We start from the raw sequence: 20,601 nt of genomic DNA on the forward strand, positions 1-20,601 counted from the left end.
GTAGAGAAAGAGAAACTATTAAGCTCTCAGTAAATGGGAACTCTCTCAAGGCACAGTGATGCAAGTCTGTAATACCAGCAACTCTGGAGACTGAGGCAGGAGGATTGTAAGTTCCAGGCCAGCCTGAGAAACTTGTTGAAACCATATCTCAAAATACATAAGTAAATATAAAGGGCTGGGGATATAGCTCAATGGTAGAGTACGCCTGAATTTAGTCCCCAGTATCACAATAAATGAATGATGGAAACCCTTAACCTCTCTGATTGAAATTATGTCTAGTTACCAATTTATTTTTCCCAAAGCTCATACCAAATTATTTCTTTAAGATAACAGTAAATCCTGTAAAACTCCTTATTCTCCACATAATAAGGTCTTTTTTTTCTTTGAGTTTTCAGCCCACACTATCACCAACAGGTGAAATACTTCTTTCCCCATAAACCAAGTTTTCTCCAACCAGTGACTCACAGTTTCTCCAGAATTTCAAAAGCATTCCCATCTTGTACACTGGACACCTATGTAGTGCCTGTACATCATTAATGCATAGCTATCACTTACAAGGCCCTATTATATATATTCAGTGTCACACTTGATTCTAATTTATAGCTTCTGTAGCCTTTGGATTATTTACCTTTATTTTTATTCAGTGAGAGTAAATGACTTACCCAAAAATCACAAAGTTAGGGTTAAAGCAATTAAAGCCTTATATATATTGATGATTTTTTTCTTTTTTCTTTCTTTTTTTTTTTTTTTTTTTTAAGTCTGACTTCCTTCAAAATTAATGGGAGTTGTTCTGTCCTTAGTGTTTCAGGCTGTAGTTCCTTAGTTTGTTGTTACCTGAGATATTTGACTCTGGTTATGACTCTAAAAAGGCAAGAAAGTGATACAAAATTTCCCCACCCCTTCTAAAATGTGTAGTATTGATACAGTTTTACTTTGTATTTATACAAGTAATTTTTATAGCTAAGTTGTAGTAAACTTTGCTTCCTTCTTAATTTTGCATACATTTTTTTTTTCAGGAAGTTTATGTAGCTCAGTGCAAGGTAGGAAAGATTAGTGTTTACAGAAGAGAATTCTTGAATGATTTTCAAAGCCCAGGAAGGAGAATTGAGCATAAATGCCAAAAACATTTCTTGGATGGACTTAAAGTGCATTGTTGTATAGTTAAGACATAAGCTGATAAATCTGTTGAGTTAATGTAAGAAAACATTTGCTATTTGTAAAATCCAGATCTCTTAATCTAGAAGATTAATTCTTATTTAAAGCTCACATATACCTTAAAGTAGATTTATCCATGGCAAAAGTAAATACATTTTGATTAATAGAGATGTAAGATTTTCACTTTGAGAATATTTTGGCCCTTAAAAATGGTAGATTTTAAGAATGTGACTCAGTGGTAAAGCACTTGCTTCTCATGCATGAGGCTCTGGGTTTGATCCCTAACACCATTTTAAAAGAAAAAAATGGTAGAATTTAGTGTATTGTTAAAGTATTTACAAAGAAGATAAATAAAACAAAGGAATTCATATTAGTCCATTATAACTCATAACTAAGAATACTAGGATAAGCAGTCAGTTTTTTTATATATTTTTCTAAATATTTGAACTTCGAAATTTTAAATAAAATTATGTTTTTGTTGTAAACAGATTTGTTGGTGTTACCTAAGTATATTTCTATGGTGTTTCTACATAACATTTTCTTATTTATTGCTGAAGTTAATTATGAAAATTGTCTGGATTATATATTCTCATTTTTATTATGAAATAATGGGTCTTTATAATAAATGGAACTAAAGCCTATATTACTTGTTACCTCAAAGAAAGAATTAAAGCATGAAGCAAAACATAAAACTAATTTTTAAGTAAATTATAAACATACTACTTGTGATAATTAGTCTTTCTCTTACTCTGATTTCTTAAAATAAAATATCTAGACTGTTAATACCACTAAAGTAATGATTTCTAAAATTATTATATTCAAACCAGAAGAGAATTATTGAGTATCCTTTTTTTTTTTTAATCAACTTGAGCACAAAATACCAAGTAGCTCATGGGGCATTTTATATGGGGGTAAGGGGCAGTATATATATTTTGCTGCTTTCATTCAAAAGCTATTATATAAAGTTTATATAACAAAAGCCAGATATAATGTGCCATTTCAGTGTAAGTTACAGAAACAAGTCAGTCTATTATTAATATACTTACAGAATATTTCAGAGGTTATTTGGTGTTAAAAAAAAAAACAGAAAATATTATTTCAGGGACTGGAGTTGTGGCTCAGTGGTAGAGTGCTTACCTAGCATGTGAGGCATTGGGTTCAATTCTCAGCACCGCATATGAATAAATAAAATAAAGGTCCATTGACAACTAAAAATGTTTAAAAAAAATTAGTCTGCTTGTAGGATATATTTGGAAATAAAGCAATTCTAGTATTTCTAAGTCATTAAATATGATGAGAGTGAAGGTTCCAATCAGATGACTAGAATTGTTTGTTTAATAGGGTACCAAACTTCCTGTCAATGGGGCCCTAATTAGTGTGTTAGTTGGTTTTAGCTGTTTCATGCCACATGTATAGAGAAAGCTACCATATATAGGACCCATTACATCCCCTAATTGTTCTTAAACCCCACTACACAGTCATCCTAAGAGCCCTTGGTTAAATTAGAATGGTGCCCAAGGGGATTTTAACAGTACTGGGAATGGAAGATAGGGGCATTTTACCACTGAGCTACATCCACTGCCTTTTCGTTTTTCATTTTGAGTGTCTTATTAAGTTGCCAAGACTGGCCTTGAATGTGTAATCCTCCTGCCTCAGCCTCCTCAGTCACTGGGATTACAGTCATATAACACCACACCCAGCTAGTTTGTACCCTTTAATTTGCTTTTAGCTTTTCTGTACCTGAGTCACTTTCTTCTTACAAAGAAACCTTGGTGATTAAATATTTAATTAATTCTTTAATAAGTTAAACAGATGCATTTCAGAATCACAAATATGGAATCCCCAAATATGCATGCATATTTACCATCTCAAAGTATTCCACTAAATTTGTGAGCTACATCAACAAATCTAGCTATTTGACAAAGTGTCCCATTTTACCGGATTTCCAACACATGGCAGCAGTTTCAGTTTGACCTTGAATATCCTTTACTTTGGGATATACTCAGATCTTCATTATTTCTGAAGCATGCATGCTCCCGACACTTTCACTGAGTTTGATAATAGAAGTTACTGATAAAATTGCTTTGAAAATTAAAACTAAATACTAAAAGGGATATAGACTTAAGGAACTTGTGTTATTTAAAGCATGTGTTGAACTAATAAAATAAGCCCCCAAAAATGTAAATCTAATTGAAGCAATATTATAATTAGTAAGCTTTTTCTATAACCTTGGAAGTACAGCATTTAATTCTTATTTGAAATTGTTCATATAAATTTTAGTCTGTACAATCATGGGATAAAATGTAAACGGCCACATTTACAGCATTTTATTCCAAGTTCAGTATTTTGTTATGATAAAATAGCTAATATTCCCTTATAAGGGCACTTTAAAATATTAAGAAATCTTTCCTTGTGTGCTCAAAGCCCTGGATTCTGTATCCAGTACCACAAAATGAAAATATTGAATTTCTATGATATAATTTTTTTCCTTCTAAAAATAATTTATTCTGTAATTATCTGTTTGTTAATTCCCTTAATCATCTATTTGTTAATTCCCTTATAACAATGTAAAACTTCATCTGGTACAGTATAGTAATATTACTTATATTTAAATACCTTGGTTCCTTATTGGGTAGCACTGGGGGAAAATTAAAAACTTTTAATTCAGTTCCAAATATATTAAAATTTAATTAAATTAGTTTATCAGTAAAATTATTTTGTAGTTACAGAAATCAGACTGCTGATTACTTGGGAGAGAGCACAGACTAGAGATTGGTGGTAATGCGACATGAGGGAACTTTCTGGGTAGATGTAAATATTCTTTATCTGCATTGTGACAGTGGTTACTTGAGTATATATTTTGTTGTCAGTCATTGGAATACACAGCTAAAATTGGAATTTACTCTTTAGTGAAGTTGATTTTTTTTTTAATACTTTAGCCAAAAGAGGTGAGTTGTGCATACACAGATTTAAAAATGATGATTGTCATGCCTGTAATCCCATCAACTCAGGAGGCTGAGGCAGGAGGATTTAAGTGTGAAGCCAGCCTGGGCAATTTAGTGAGAACCTATTTAATATTAAAATTTAAATGTACTAGGGATGTAGCTTTGTGGTAGTGTATCCCTGAGTTCAATCTTCAGTATCTCAAAAATAAAAATACTGATTTAGCCTGGATAAACTTTGTTTTAAAATATTTTGTTTTAGCTGTAATTGGACACAGCACCTTTTTTTTTTTCTTTTTTTTTTTTTTTTTAATTGGTTGTTCACAACATTACAAAGCGAGCACCTTTTTTTTATGTGTTGCTGAAGATCGAACCCAGCACCCCTCATGAGCTAGGCAAGAGCTCTACCACTGAGCCACAACCCAAGCCTGGATAAACTTTTAATTGAGAAATTGTTTAAAAGTACATGTTTTATTGTCTGTTACTAAAATGTAGGTTAAACCTGTTTCTAATTTGACACCCAAAATCTGTTGCATAAAATGTTTTAACTAGGATTAAAAAAAAATTGACTTTGGTAAGAGTTTTCAGGATTCTATATTTTCTTACATTATACATTTGTTAGTCTTCAGTCTAGTAAACTTTTTGTTAAAAACTTAGCTAAATCAGTAAAGTAGCATTAGCCAACCATGATAACATTTTCTGTTACATGGCAGACAAAAATTAGGTCAACTGAATGTCCCAAGGTACAACTTTAAACACCAGACCTGTCTGCTTACAAATGCTAAAAATTTTTTGACCATTTACTCCATTTATATAATGACAATTATCTTTTCGTGCTTTAACTCTCAATAGAGTAGCTAAAACAAGTACTTTTCTAGGGGCAGTAATTTAGTACATCCTAGCTGGAAATGTGAAACATGGTTTCATCCTACATTTTTAGAAACTGGAGAGATTTACTAAGTCTTTTCTGAATAAGTTTTAGTTTACTAGTCCTTGAATAATTCTACATAAGGCATTATACAGTGAGAAGATCCAAGAGTATATATAAATGTCTATCAAGATTAATTTTTAAATGTAATTATCTAAGTAACAATATAGGTTGTGTATTATATTACAGAATTTTAAGCCTGTAAAGAGCCAAATTTTTTGTGATTAACCTCATAAAGAACTAAATATCATCTAAGCTTTATTACTGGATTAAATCGCATGATACCATTTATCTCCTAAGTTCATACATAGGTGGTTACCATTTAGATTATCCTTTGAATTATGATGCTTTATCATCTATGTAAGAATACTTATTAATTGAATCTAATGATTGTATTTATAAAGTAAAATCTGTTTACAGCAATGTCACAATTACTAAACTTTTCTGTAACTTTATAATTTTATAGCATTTAATACTGGTTTGAAATTGTTATATAAATTAAGTTTGTACAACCATGGGATAAAATGTAAACAACTGCACTCTTAGGAAGATACTAAAGTAGAGGATATATTTACAGTGTCGTCTTTCAAATCTAGCTATGCTGTAAACTGATGTTTGCTGTATGCTCCTCCTGATTTGAAATAGATGAAAGAAAATGAACCTATTATCACCATGGTTCACACAATGATTGAGAACTCGGCGCTAAGACCACAACTGTACCAGCAAGTAAGGTCTTGGACAGTGAATGATACTGCTTTGTCATCTGCAAAATACCTCAGTGACAGTTTTGGTTTATCCTCAGATTTACTCATAACATCAGTGTTTTTCTTATTTTATTTCTTATTTATGTTTATTTGGGAAACCACACTTCATCCATGCTTTTCAAGATGCTGCAGTATTCTTAGCATGGCTTTGCTGAACATTTTGCTGTTGAATATTAAGTGTGCCATCTTGCTAAAGTTTTTGTGTAGAGTATTCGATTGATATGTATTGGAGGTCTGCAGTACATTTGCAAAACTTTTACTAGATTTCCATATTTTTACTAACTGAAGGCATCACAACTGATTTTTAGAGAAAAGGCTTTATAAAATTGTTTTCTTTCAAAGGCAGCCCCCAAAACCTCCCTTGCTCCCAGTGTTTCAGTGCATTTGTATGGAAAGTATTTAAATCATGCTAGATAGTACTGTGCTAGATGGGTTAAAACCTAAAGATAGCTATTTCTTAATATATTGGGGTATCTTCTAAGTGTATAATCAATCATTCTTACACAGTCATTAGAATAATCATATCTTACCCCATTTCTTTTCTCTGACTCAAAATATGTGTCATGGAGTTAGCTGGCTTTAATTTAGAAATCTTGGTAATCTGCAGATCTGCAAAAGAAGTCATACACATTTCTATCTAGTTGGGGTTTTTTGTTTGTTTGTTTTGTTTTGTTTCGTTTTGTATTTCATAGTCTAAATGTTCCTAGCCATGTGTTTCACAACATCAGCTTCTTTCACTTCAGCACCCTCAGATTACTCTGGCCTATGACGTATTATAATACTTGAAAATCATACAGAAGAAGAAAATTAACTAACATGAAAAATGAATATAGATTTTGATTTAAACATCTAAAAGCACCTAGTAAAACGAATAATTTGAGCTCTTGCCTGGTATGGTTCTGTCTTTGGGGTCTACATCATGGTGCCTTTTAACTGGGAGATTGATACTGTTGGTGAGAGGGTGACTTCCATTTTTGAGCCCAGTTTCAGAATATTTAAAGCACATATTATGTATGATTGAAAATGGTCTTTGTTTTGCAATAAATAAATTGTTAGATATTTAAAGTTAAACAGCTTTACTTTTCAAAGAAGAAAAAGAAGATTACAAAACCTCATTGCTTCATTCTAAAGTGCCACACTGAGAATCTTAGCACTTTTTGTGAAATTGATTGTTCATTTTAAGAACCCAAAGCTGCTTAGAGTATTTATATGTGTGTGTTTATGCATGAGGTTATTTGTTTGTTTTTGGTGGTTCTAGGGAATGAACTCAGGGGTGCTCTACCACTGAGCTACATTCCTAGCCTGTTTTATGATTTTTATTTTTTTTTATTTTTTTTAAGAACAAAAATAGAACCAAGCATGACAGAATATACCTATAATCCTAGCAGCTCAGGAGACTGAGGCAGGAGGACTATAAATTCAAAGCTAGCCTCAACAACTTAACGAGGTCCTAAGCAACTCAGTGACACCCTGTCTTTAAATAAAAATACAAAAAAAAGGGGCTGGGGATGTGGCTCGATGGTTAAGTGCCCCTGGATTCAATCCCTGGTAAAAAAAAAATTAAGAATTAAAAAAATAGGCAATTTAGGCTCTCACTAAGTTGCTGTTTGGCTTCAAATCTGTGGTCCTCCTGCCTCAGTGTCCCAAGTCACTGAAATTATAGATGTAGGCCAGTACATCCAATGCATTCTATAAAATGATATATTTTAGCATTAAATTGATATGTGATCAAAAGGTGTTTTTTTAAATAGGTAATTTTTTTTTCCCACTGTGCTGGGGATCAAACTCAGGACCTAGCATATGGTAGTCAAATGTTCTACCGCTGAGCTACATCTCCAGCCCAGTAGGTAATATTTTCATGTTCACATTTTGCATATTTTAGAAAAGAACAAAAAGATTGGATTTTGTTTGGCTTGTTTATTTTTTCCATTTTATATTTATCAATATTCAAGATTGATGATGTAAAAGTCATTAATGATTTAAGTTACTCTGCTGCACTAAAAGTTCTAATTGAAGTTTTTCAAAAATATGGAGATGTCTGAAATATCTGAAAGCATCACATACCTTGAATACTAAAAGAGCAATGGGTTTGTATAAAATACACATGTTCATATTAATGCTTGAAAGGAAAGAACTAGGATTGCAGAAAACAAGAAGACCCAAATACCTTAAATCAGCAGCCGTGCCTAGGCATGGCTAATCAATCAGGAAATCAGTGTTAACTGTCAAGGTTAGGGACTCTACAGACTGTTATTTTTAATCAGCAACTAGTAAAATGACACTTATTGCAGGGCATCTTTAATGGGGAAAAGTGACACACTTCTTAAGCTCTGTTCATAAATTTGCACAAATTGAAATTAGATCTTTTTTTTTCCTCCAAAATTTTCTTGTCACTTATAACTTGTCCTAAAAAACCTTCATGAAAGTTTATATTGCTGTTACAATTTGCTTTTCTGAGATTGCATTACAATGTTGTTTTGATAGATTCCTGATATTTAACTGGGAATACTGTGGCAACATATTTTGTGGTCTGTTTTCCAAATCAAGGACCACTCAGTATTTTCCGCAGAAAGACCTTTATATTTTCATTTTTTTTTTCCTTAGGAAATACTGAGAAATTACATAAGCAGTATTTTTTTTAAAAAAAATTAGCCAAATAAAAAGGACTTAAAAGTGAATGCTAAATGACTTAGCATCAAGTTGAAAAAAAATCTTCTGCATTTATCAATCATTCTAGTTAGATTCTAGTTAGATTTTTCTACCCTCATCTTTATAACATGATTAATATCAACGAAGTTACTCCCCTGATGAATAAGTGTTCTAAAAGATTATAGATGTATCAGCAAACACCTATAGTCATGTAAACAGTTTTTAGCTTTTAGTGAGTATAATGTCTAATTTTTTAAAATTTAATTTAAAAATGTTTCCCATAAAATCCTTCTTGGAGTTTGTATGTATATTCATATACTGATTCATATACTGTGTGTGGGTGTGTTTCACAAATTTAAGGGATATTGAAGAAAGTTGAATTTTAACTAACATAAATAATTTTGTTTGAACTTAATGCCAAGCCAGTTTTTAAAAATACATACATTGGAAGGGCTTGGAATATAATTCAGTGTTAGAACACCTGCTTAGCATGCATAGTACCCTAAGTTTGATCCCTAGAACAGTGAAAAAAAAATAAGAAAAAAAACTAAATAAATATTTAGATACTTATTTATTATGACAGGATTCTGCCTTTCTAGATAAAGTATATTCTCACATATCCTTATAGAGTCAATAAAGTCTATATATGATACACCCACCCTTGTCCCCCAGTACTGGAGATTGAACACTGAGCCTCATCTCTAGCCCTTTTTAATTTTTTTTTTTTTTTTGAGATGGGATCTCACCAAGTGCTACAGAACTCCTCAAGTTGGTGATGCTGAACTTGAAATTGCAGTCATTTTGCCACAACATTCCCAGTCACTAAGATTACGTGCATGCACCAACACATCTAGCCCATTTTTCAAATTTGAAAGAAGTTTGCATGCTATTCAGATTTATTTAATTACTATATAGCCCCCTTTTTCCCTCATTTGCTTGTCTGATGCTTCTAAGGCACTTTAAACAACGTATTCAAACCAGACCTTTTTTTTCTTGCCAAAGATGAATTTGAAATACAATAAAATGGGGCTGGGAGTGTAGCTCAGTGTTAGACTGCTTGCCTAGTGTGTATAAGGCCCTAGGTTCAACCCTCCAGCATAGTAAAAGAAAAATTATAAAGCATTATCATAACTCAAATATGCAAAACTTAAGAGAAATATTAATCAGAATGCTCATGAAATTTACATTTCTCTTACTAGTTAAAAAAATTGTATTGAGGAAAATTTGGTTGCTAGTTTCATAAGTTATACCCCATCGTTTCTTAAGGAAAGGGTAAGCAATTATTATCAGGAATGGAAAATATACCATACTTTAAAAATTTTTGTTTTGTTGTTGTTATATTGTTTTGAGATAGGGTCCTGGTATGTTGCTAAGGCTGGGCTCAAACTTGTGATCCTCATGCTTCAGCTTCCAGAGTAGCTGGTATAACATGCATACATACTATGCCTGACAGAAGTTAACTTTTTAAAGAATAATCTTATTTTCTTATGCTTTTCTTCTAATGTGTGAAAATAGTATGTAGTTGAAGGTTGATTGGTTTAAGGACTTATTTTAATTGGTATCTAATAAATACCTTTATGGGATAAATTAATAAAATGTTTAAGGAAATTTTTCATTAGTACTAAAAATAGAGGTACAAGGAAAAATATATTTGATGTTTTATGTGTAATGTATTTATATGGCTATAAGGACATTTCACTCAGAAGTAGTAAATGCACAGCAGACTTTTTTTATATTACTTGCCAACTGATAAGAAAATGAATCTGCAGTAAGATTCCTTAAATAAAATTACTATAACAAGCTGAGCTTTGTGGTTTACACTTCTAATCCCAACCACCTCTGGAGACTGAGGCAGGAAGACCGCAAATTTGATGCCAGCCTGGGCAACTTAGTGAGATCCTGTCTCAAAACAAAAAGTGCTGGGGATGCAGCTCAGTGGTTGAGCAACTGTCTAGCATGTGTGATGCCTTGCATTGGATCCCAACACTGCAAAAAAGAATAGTATACTAATTTCCTAAATACTATTTGCTACAAATTAATAAATTTCCATTTTAATAGTGTTTTTTTTCTTTTCATTCTGGGATACAGAATACAATTCATATTTTAACCTAGAGATAGCATTGGTCATTTGTTATGTTCAAATTCCATAGAGTAAAGCTGTTTAACATTTAACTTTAAATTTAATAGTATATTAGGACATCATAATAGCTTAAGGCCTTTTAAGATGCTTAAATTCATGATAAAAAGTGAGATGGCCAAAATTACATTTTTTATATTAATAAGAAATTAAAGATCAAACTTATTTTTTAATTAATTTTTTTTAGGTAGACGTATAAATTCTTTTCTTGAGACTAGGTGCTTTAATTTAGAACAACAATTGACACTTCTTGGGACATTATTGGATGATCTTTATTTAAAATAGTATGCAAGTATTCTCATTTTTGCCATTAAATTCATTTTTCATGTAATGTTCTTTTCTATGGAAGTTTTGTGCTTTAACAATCACTGTGCATATCCTTAAATAGTCGCAGGTTCATTTGCATGAGGTATGTGAAAGTAATGTCTTGAAATGAAACATGTAAATCTAGGATTTATTCTGTGTTTGGAATGATTATATTTTTTACCTTCTGATCCTCACATTCTGGACCCATTCAGAGTTATCTGCTGCTTAAATTATGCCTACATTTAAAGATGTAACTATTAAGAAGTTTTTTACAGAGGGGACATACATTGTTTTTATACATTCTGATGCATCTATATAGGTACATATGAAATTTATTTTCCAAACTAGATCATACTTGGGTCATATTATTTCTGTCACCTTCTTGAGAAAAAGTGAGCCACAGTTAAATTTTTCCTATGTTTTTATTACTGTCTAGCTGTCAATATAAATTCAAAAGACAAGAAAGATATTGAAATATTGCCTACAGATGGTATGGTGTGATTTCTGGTAGAACTGTCTTGAGAAGAGTATTAAAATCTTGATAAGCAAAATCATAAATGAGGTTTTGTGTTACCAAAAGATACTTAGAAGAAGCTGAACAAAGGATATTTATATAAACTAATAATTTCTTACAATATAATAATACAAATGGTATCAACCAACACATATAAACTTTTTTAAATTTGATTATCCACTGTTTGTAACATACACTTTCAGTATTGCGAGATCTTAAGTGATTTTGTCTTCAATTAAACCCATCCTTTTCCTCCATTATCTTTTAGTTCTTAAGACAGAAGAACAAGATAAGTCTATATTGTGTATGTGTGCTTATATATTATGTATATGTATAAAATATGTTATAGACTTTGTTACTAAAGTTGTACTCAGATGTGTTGGCATTGAGTGTACAGTACACATACACTGTGTGATTATGTGTATACTGTGAAGGATGCTTTTGACTGTTTTACTATGCCTGTTTTGAATATTTGATTTGATACAGTTAATATGATTGTATTTGTCAATTTTTCATTAAAATAATGTTTGTCTTTAAAATGGAAAATGTAAGTTGCTGTATTAATTTTGTTTGGCTAGCTGATTGTTTGACCAACTTAAGTTAGCATCATTCTGTTAAGTTTTTTTCTACTACTGTAATAGTCTAGTGTTTGAATTATACTTATAAAAGTATAAGAATCATTAAAATCCCACTTTTGTCATACTGTTATATATTTAACTTAAATATAAAGTATTAGCTATAGACTAAATATATTTTTGTATGATTTTTAAGTTTGTATATGGTGTTTTTTTCTTACAGCTATCACAAGATGAATGTAGAGGCACATTATATAAATACAGACCTGAAGAAATAGATATTGATGTAAGTATTACTATGATATTTACTGATTCTGTGTCATATTCTGTGCCAAAATTGGAAATAAGCATGATGCAAAACCTTCTTCTTCCCAGGTTCTCTAAAATAACATCAAACAAATCAGTATTATTTCTCTGTTGCACTTACATTACTGCTGCCTACTACCCACTATCCCCCGATAGGTAGTAGTTGAACATATTAAGGATCACTTAAATGAAAATTTAAAAATAATTACTGATTTTCTTTTAAAACACAGGTGTGGAAAACGGGAGAATTACTATCTTCTAGAGAAAGTATTAGCCTCTGGAAGTTTCATCGCTGTTCCTTTTTAAATTATATTTTGTCTCTGTTAAATCATAGTCTAAGTTGCTGATTTGCCATGTAATTTTCCCTCACTTCTGGTTTTATTCCATTGAGTTTGTCTCCTTTTCATTTTAATACCTTCTATTTGGTATAGCTTGAGTCTTGTCTAATAAAGATAAGGTAGTTATTTTAATAGATAAAGGACAAAGAAGGTCAAGTATCAAATTTCTTGCTTACTTGTCATTATACTATAAACTTTGGGCCATATTTCCTGATTATCCACATTTGTTTTGAGACATTAGGAGAATCGATTTATTGTACTGTAGAGTACTTTCTCATATTATCATTAAATTGATTTAAAAGATTTAAACTACAATGTATGGTGGTGCAATGCCTGTAATCCCAGCAACTCAGGAGGCTGAGGCAAGAGGATCATATGTTGAAGGACAGCCTGAACAACTTATCAGGACCCTTTCTCAAAATAAAAAGTAAAAAAAAAGAAGGGTTGGGGATGTAGCTTAGTAGTAGAGAACCCTGGGTTCAATACCCAGTGTTGCGAAAATAAATACATACATATGTACATACATAAGATAAAAAATTTAAAAATAATAAGTTTAAACCTGGGGATGTAGCTTAGTGGTAGAGTACATGCTTAGCATGCCTGAGGTTCTGGATTCTATTCCCACTCCCGCCACAAAAAACATAAACTACTAAAAGTAATTTTTCTTCATAAACAATATTTTTACTTGTATTATTACATTTAAGAACTGCATATATCCCTTACCCTATAGGTCAGATTATAGTGGGTTTTTTTGGTGGAGAGTTAGAATTTTTAGACTGCTTGATTACCAAAGATAGTTTGAAATATGTAAATTAGACAGGCACTGGGTTCACTCTTGCCATCCTAGTTACTCAGGAGGATCGAAAATTCAAGGCTAGCCTCCACAATTGAGAAGACCCTGTCTCAAAAGAAAAAAAAATGAAAAGGGGTGTGGATGTAGCTCAGTGGTAAAGTAACTTCAATCCACAGTACTGTGGAAGGAAGAAAAGAGAAATATTTAAGTTTAGTATGATTGAAATACTTGTCTACTTTATTTTGCATGATTTGTTTCGTTGTGATACTGGGGATTTAACCCAGGGGTACTTTACCATTGAACTTCATTCCCAGCCCTTTTTGTTTTTTATTTTGAGACAGGGCCTAGACTTGAACTTATGAGCCTCCTATCTCAGCCTCCTAGTTGCTGACACTACAGGCATGTGCCAGCACACCCAACATATTATTCTATTTTTATAAACTGTATTTTAATTTTGATTGTATTTACTTAAAGAAAATTAACCCAATTTAGCATTTCATGGCTGCTTTAAATGGGTACCTACCTTCAGCTAATTACATGAAACATTTTTAAATTTCTCTAACAAAAGACATCTCTTACAACTCAGGCCAAGTTAAGCCGATTATGTGAACAAGATAAAGTGGTACATGCACTGGAAGAGAAACTTCAGCAACTCCACAAGGAGAAAGTAAGACAGTTATGTTTATTATCTACAATCAATGTTATTTTATGTGATTATTATCAAGACAGTAATGAGTAAAAAAAAAAAACAATTCAATGATGCAGAACATTAAGTGTGATTCTTTTTATTAGTACACGCTTGAGCAAGCTTTGCTGTCAGCCAGCCAAGAGATAGAAATGAATGCAGATAACCCAGCAGCCATTCAGACAGTGGTATTACAGAGGGATGATTTGCAAAATGGACTGCTTAGTACATGTCGAGAACTCTCTCGAGCCACTGCCGTAAGTAGATTTTTTTTTTTTTCCTGGTAGGAGTCTTTGAAATATTATGCAGTTCTTTTTTTCTTTGCTCTGCTATTAGTTGTGGTGTCTTTAGGATCACTCTTTATTATTATAACAAGAAATATTAATTTCTTAATATTAACTATGTTTAGGAACATAAAGAGTGACCTTTATTTCTGTAGGTATCTTATTCTTAATGAAATGGATGTTTTACAGAAAAGATAGGTACTCCTTTTTTACATATTATGCAACCAAAAAAATTCTTTAAATAAGTTAAAATTAATTGCATGAAGAAAAAAATACATTGTGAATTTTAGGGGATTTAGGATAATTTCCTGAAGGTGGTAACTGAACTCACCCACCCATTTCAGTAAAAATAAAATTCAAGCCATTTCAACAAAAAGCAGTTTGGGAAACGTTGTAAGAAAGCATCCCTTTCATAGCTGCAGTGTGATCTAAATTTAGATAAATTGAATAAGAAAAATGATTGGCAAAATTATTAACCCTTAGGGGCTGGGGCTAAGCTCAGCAGTAGCACACTTGCCTGGCATGTGTGAGGCACTGGGTTCGATTCTCAGCATCACATAAAATAAATAAAGGACTGTCAACAACTAAAAAAAAAAAATTTTTTTTTTTAAATTATTAACCCTTAGCCTTAGAATTTCAGGAGAGTCTCTTGGGATTACCAAATCTAAAAAGTCCTGAGTGTTTGTAAACTGAGTTTATAAATTGAGGTTTTGTTTTTGGTTTTTTTCTATGATACAATCATCTCTAATCATAGCTAGCACACCCAAGCAGCCTTTTGCAGAATTTCCAACAGAAACATTGTTTAAAGTTTGACTTGGTGGGAAAGGGCATTTGGTTTTTGTTTTTCTTGAGGTTTGTTATTTTGTTGCTTTTTGTTGTTGTTGTTGTTTTTTAAGAAGGAATCCCAAGCATAATCAGTTTTAATTAGCTTTTTCATTGCTCTGACTAAAATACCCAGCAAGAACAACTTTGAAGAGGAAAAGTTTATTTGGGGCTTACAATTTCAGAAGTCTGTCCATAGAAGCTGACCCTATGGCTCTAGGCCCAAGGTGAGGCAGAGCATCATGAGAGACGAACCCAGTGGAGGAAAGCTGCTCAGCTTATGATGGGGTCAGGAAGCAGAGAAAGAGATGAAGAGGCCACAGGGAAGATGAACCTTTCCCAGGCATGTCCCCAGTGACCCACCACCTCTAGTCATGTCCCACCTGCCTACAGTTAACCACCCAGTCAGTCTATCCAAACTAGAAGGGATTAATTAGGTTACAGCTCCCGATAGCTAATCATGTCACTTCTGAATAGTCTTGCCTCAACGCATTAGTTTTCAGTTGCCATTATATCCAAACCATAACATTCTGCCTCTGACCCCCAAAACCTCATGTCCATCTCACTATGCAAAATGCATTCAGTTTATTTCCAAGAGTTTCATAATCTTTTAACATTGCCCAAATGTCCAAATTCAAAGTCTTCTCTGAGACTCAAGGCTAACTCCTGGCAGTGAGTTCTTGTAAAAACCAAAAGCAAGTTCCATATATTCAATATATAGTGGCACAAAGTAATATTCCCATTCTGAAAGGGAGGAATAAAAGCATAGAAAGAAGGGATGGTGCCAAAACAGGACCACAACAACTGCTGGCCTTGGTTTCCTATGTCTGTGTAGATCATGTAGGACACTTGGCTGTGAAATATCATTTACAAAGGGTATGGGTATTCCTGCCCCTTTGGCCTTGCAAGTTGTGGTGCACGTGCACCTTCAGTATGGGCCTTTCTACAGCCAGCAGCATTTCTCAGCAGACAATCCATATTCCTGGCATCTCTTAATTCCTGGGGTCTCCATTCCAACTTTGATTTCACCTATATAACTTCACACATCACTGTCTTGGAGAAAGGGCAGCCCTCAAGGACTCAGACCCTGCTATACTTTGGCCTCCCAGACCTTCCTTTGAAATTTTGGTGGAAGCTTCCATGATCACTTTTAACTTTAGCATCTTGCATTCCTGCAGAACCAGCACCATTTGGATGATACCAAAGTCTGCTTCCAGCTTGCACAATTCCTTGGCCCCCTGGAATCAGGGCTGCAGGGGCTTCTGAGTACCCATAGTGCTGAATGAAGGGAAGCAACTTCCTAGCCACCACCATTTTTCCTATTGTCTGTACAAGTACTTAGCGTCTCTTTAGGAACTATAAACTCCTAAAGCACCCTTCCTTGGCCCCAACTTTATATGTACTTTTCTGGCCAAGCTGAAATTTTTAAATCCTTTAGCTGTGTTCTTTGCTCCACTTTCTCATAGTAAAGCTGCTAGCAATATCCATGCCACTGACTGAATGCTGCGCTTCCTTGAAATTTCCTCCAGCAGATTAATCAGTCCATCACTTTTAAATTTGGCCTCATAAAGTCTCAGGCTATGGGCAAAATGTGGCCAAGTTCTTTGCTAGAATATAACACAAGTGACCTCTAGTCTAATTCTCTTTGACATCTCATGAATTCAGTCCCCATTCCTGTTGGCATTCTATTCTTCTAAGCTCTCCCCAGAATTGCCCAATTTGCTCTACTTAGAGCATTCTACATCATGGCAGAAAACTGCAGTGATAGAAAGCTGCTCGCCTCATGACAGTCAGGAAACAGGGAGGGAGGGAAGGAAAGAGGAATCTAGGGACAATACATACTCTTCCAGTGCACAGTTCCAAGGTCTTAACTTCTTCCAACATTCCCTTCTGCCTGCAGTTTCCAGTAGTCCATTCAGCTATCAATGAATTAGACCATTGAAGAGATGAGATCCCTCATGATGCAGTCACTTCCCCACAGCTCCACTTCTGAACATTGTAGCACTTGTTAACAAGCCTTCAACACAAGACTTTGGAGGGCATTCTAGATCTACACTATAACAGAAAGAAGGGCTAGGTTTAGTGGTATACCCCTATAATCCCAGCGACAGGGGCTGAAGTAGGAGGATGCTAAATTCAAGATAAGCCTGGGGCTGGGGCACAGTGGCACATGCCTGTAATCCCAGCAGCTCAGGAGGCTAAGGCAGGAGGATCGTGAGTTCAAAGCCAGCCTCAGCAACAGTAAAGCATTAAGCAACTCGGTGAGACCCTGCTCCTGAAATCAATCCCCAGTACTCCCACCCAAAACAACAATGACAACAAAAAAGAGCAGCCTGGGCAACTTAAGGAGATTGTCTAAAAACAGAAAATAAAATAAAGAAAAGGCCTGGATATATAGCTCAATGATAGAGTGCCCCTGGGTTAAATCCTCCAGTACTGCAAAAAAAAAAAAAAAAAAAAAAAAAAAAGAGAAAGAGAGAAAAGGGATTAAACTGTCACTGCCAAGCTAATTAAAAACTCATTGTCATCCCTAAAACAACCTGAATTAAATCAAAATGGTGAATGATATTGACATTTAGTTGGAAACTCTTTAGTGATTTAGTGTCTATTCTTGAAATTCGATGTGTGCATGTTACTGAGAATTAAACCCAGGGGCCTTCTCCCACTGAGTTGCACTCCTCATCAGGGTCTCTTTAAACTGCTGGTGCTGCCTGGAATTTGCAATCCTCCTGCTTCAGCCTCCCCGGTCCCTAAGATTATAGGCACTTGACTGAAATATGAATTTTAGAAAATTCCATCCTTAGCAACTGAATTTCAGAACTTAAATCTCATCATTAAGCTTAGAACTTGTTCTATCCCAAGGTTAACTCCAATATACTGTTGGGTAGTTTGTCAAAAGTGCTTTTGGGTTTGTTTGTTTGTTTGTTTTTTTGTTTGTTTGTTTGTTTTTTGTTTTTTGTCTTGTTTTGGTTTTTTTGTTTTGTTTTGTTTTGTTTTGTTTTTTTTGTTTTTTGTCTTGTTTTTTTTTTTGTCAATCAAGTAGCAGTAGGGAATGAACCCAGGAGTGGTGCTCTTTACCATCCCCCAGCTCTTTCTTTTTTTTTTTTTTTTTGAGACAGGGTCTCACTAAGTGCCTCAGGCTAACCACAAACTTGGATCTTTCTTCACCAGCCTCCCCTTGTTAGAAATGCTTTAGTAGAAATTAATATTGTCTAAGGACCTCTTTTTTAGGTTGTTATCCTATAAAATCACTCTCCTATTTTTTTTCCTTGCCTTTAGCATTTATCAGTGGTTAGGACAACCTCTCCTTTATGTAAACTTATTTGTAACTTAATACTACAAATATTAGTATGCACCTAATATATTGGGCGTATGGTTGGCACTCAGTGAATTTGATTAGATGTAAATTTGAATTACATTTAGGCTGGCAGAATCTCAAAAGGTTCCTGTGATTCTTTCACAGTTCATGACATTTCTTCAAATCTAAACCCCTGGCATAGAGGATAACATTAGAACCCCCACAAATCAAAGCCTCAATTCTGAAAACATATCCTCACCTAGTCATCCGTGAAGGTTAGCATAATGTGAGCACCAAAGCAGTGTTCCCTGTACATTTTATTTAACCTTGTGTGTGTGTATGTGTGGTACTAAGGATTAAACTCAGGGGCACTCACCACTGAGCTATATCCCTATCCCTTTCTATTTTGTATTCTAAGACAGGGTCTTACTAAGTTGCACAAGCTAACCTCAAACACAAATTGTGATCATCTTGCAGTACCTCCTGAACTGCTGGGATTACAGGCATAGGCCACCACACTTGGCTTATTTCATTTCATTCTTGATGCCACATCTCCCCTTCTTAAGCCCCATCCAGCTGAGCATGAGGAACTGTCTTGAAATAAATAAAAAGGAGGGGCCGGGATTGTAGCTCAGTGGTAGAGCACTTGCCTAGTATGTATGAGGCCCTGGGTTTGATCCCCAGCACGAAATAAAATAAATAAACAAAATAAAGCATTGTGTCCATCTACAACTAAAAAAATATTTTTAAAAAATGAATAAATAAAAAGGAATGGGGATGTGCCTCAGTGATAAAGTACCCCAGAGTTCAATCTGTGGTACCAAAAACAAAAAAACAACCTAAATCCCATCCATGACACATGCTTAAAGAACATAGTGCCTTTCTGTTTTCTCTTTGCCTTTACCTTTTTTGTTTTAATCTAAGTCTGATTAAAGGAAAGTTGTAATAACACTCATTTATCCCTTCAAATTCGTGTCATTGTCTTAGTTTGGAAAAAAACCTGAATCTCAACAAGCCTCAATATATAACTACGTATATAACTACCATGTTATAGGAAATACATGGAGCGTGCTGAGAGAAAAAGAATTCATTTAGCAGGGGTAGGGTTGTGGCTCAGTGGTGGAGCACTTGCCTGGCATGTGTGAGGCACTGAGTACGATTCTCAGCATATAAATAAATGAATAAAATAAAGGTCCATCAGCAACAAAAAAATACATATATTTTTAAAAATTACTTAGCAAAATTAAGAATAGGAGAAAATCTGCAGAACAGATAATAAGACTCTTCAATAAATTAGTGGTGGGCTGGGGATTTAATTCCACGGTAGATCATTTGCCTAGAATTGGGGATCCCCAAATCCACGAAAAAGAAGAGGCAAGGGAATTGAGGGGGAAGTAAAGTACTTCTTAAAATGTAAAAATATCTCATAAAGCAGTACACATTAATGATATGAGAAATAAGAATTTCCTTTCTAATTTTTTAATTTTAGTTTCTTTCCTTTAGAGATGCATGCCCTGTGCATGCCCCTCTAGGGCATGCATACTTGAATGTATTGCCCTATCCCTTGCAAAATTTTATATTAGTACAAACTATTTTTTAAAAATTTCTAGAATTTACTGGTATCATGCTCGAAATATAGGCTAAGTTAAGTTTAAAAAAGAAAAAATTCTGCCATCCCCACAACAAACCTGTCTCCTCTCCTAACTCATACACTTTTTTAAACCTTTGTTGAAGTATAACATGCTCTTATAAAAGTGCTCAGATTAGGAATTTAACCAAGATCTATATAAAAACATTGAGTTTTACTAGCTTTCTAGGGACTGCCTTCCCAGTGTCTGTCTGTTTTGGAACTTTGCAATAATATGTGATCTTATAGTATATACTCTTGTCCTCATATATTTAAAAAAAAATAAGTAAAAAGGAATGGGGATGTGCCTTTCTATGATAGTGGATTGAAACAGTTAATTTAGTCTCTTAATTGGGTGGTGTAATTATAGTCCAACTAGTAACAAAAGTTACATAAATCAAAAGTGAATTGTGGTGTTTCTTTTTGAAAAGCTTATCAATGATATTAGATGCAAAGATGATTTCTGACATTTATTCAT

The 20,601-nt window shown here is 33.7% G+C and overlaps 1 protein-coding gene across 9 annotated transcripts in view; it reads left to right on the forward strand.

Annotated features, from left to right (window-relative positions):
• Positions 1–20,601, forward strand: part of PLEKHA5 (pleckstrin homology domain containing A5) — a 253,380-nt gene that overhangs the window by 198,127 nt on the left and 34,652 nt on the right. For 7 of the 9 annotated variants that reach the window (XM_081310688.1, XM_081310686.1, XM_081310687.1 and 4 more), the window contains 3 exons: positions 12,194–12,256; positions 13,994–14,074; positions 14,200–14,349. In XM_081310688.1, coding sequence (XP_081166814.1) covers positions 12,194–12,256; positions 13,994–14,074; positions 14,200–14,349 — 294 coding nt within the window. Of the gene's footprint in view, positions 1–5,670; positions 5,752–11,663; positions 11,700–12,193; positions 12,257–13,993; positions 14,075–14,199; positions 14,350–20,601 lie in introns of all 9 variants that reach the window. The other 2 variants (XM_081310685.1, XM_081310693.1) reach the window with 1 other exon arrangement.

The sequence above is a fragment of the Spermophilus citellus genome (genome assembly GCF_964194105.1).
Source record: "Spermophilus citellus genome assembly, chromosome: 10".
Classification (NCBI taxonomy): domain Eukaryota; kingdom Metazoa; phylum Chordata; class Mammalia; order Rodentia; family Sciuridae; genus Spermophilus; species Spermophilus citellus.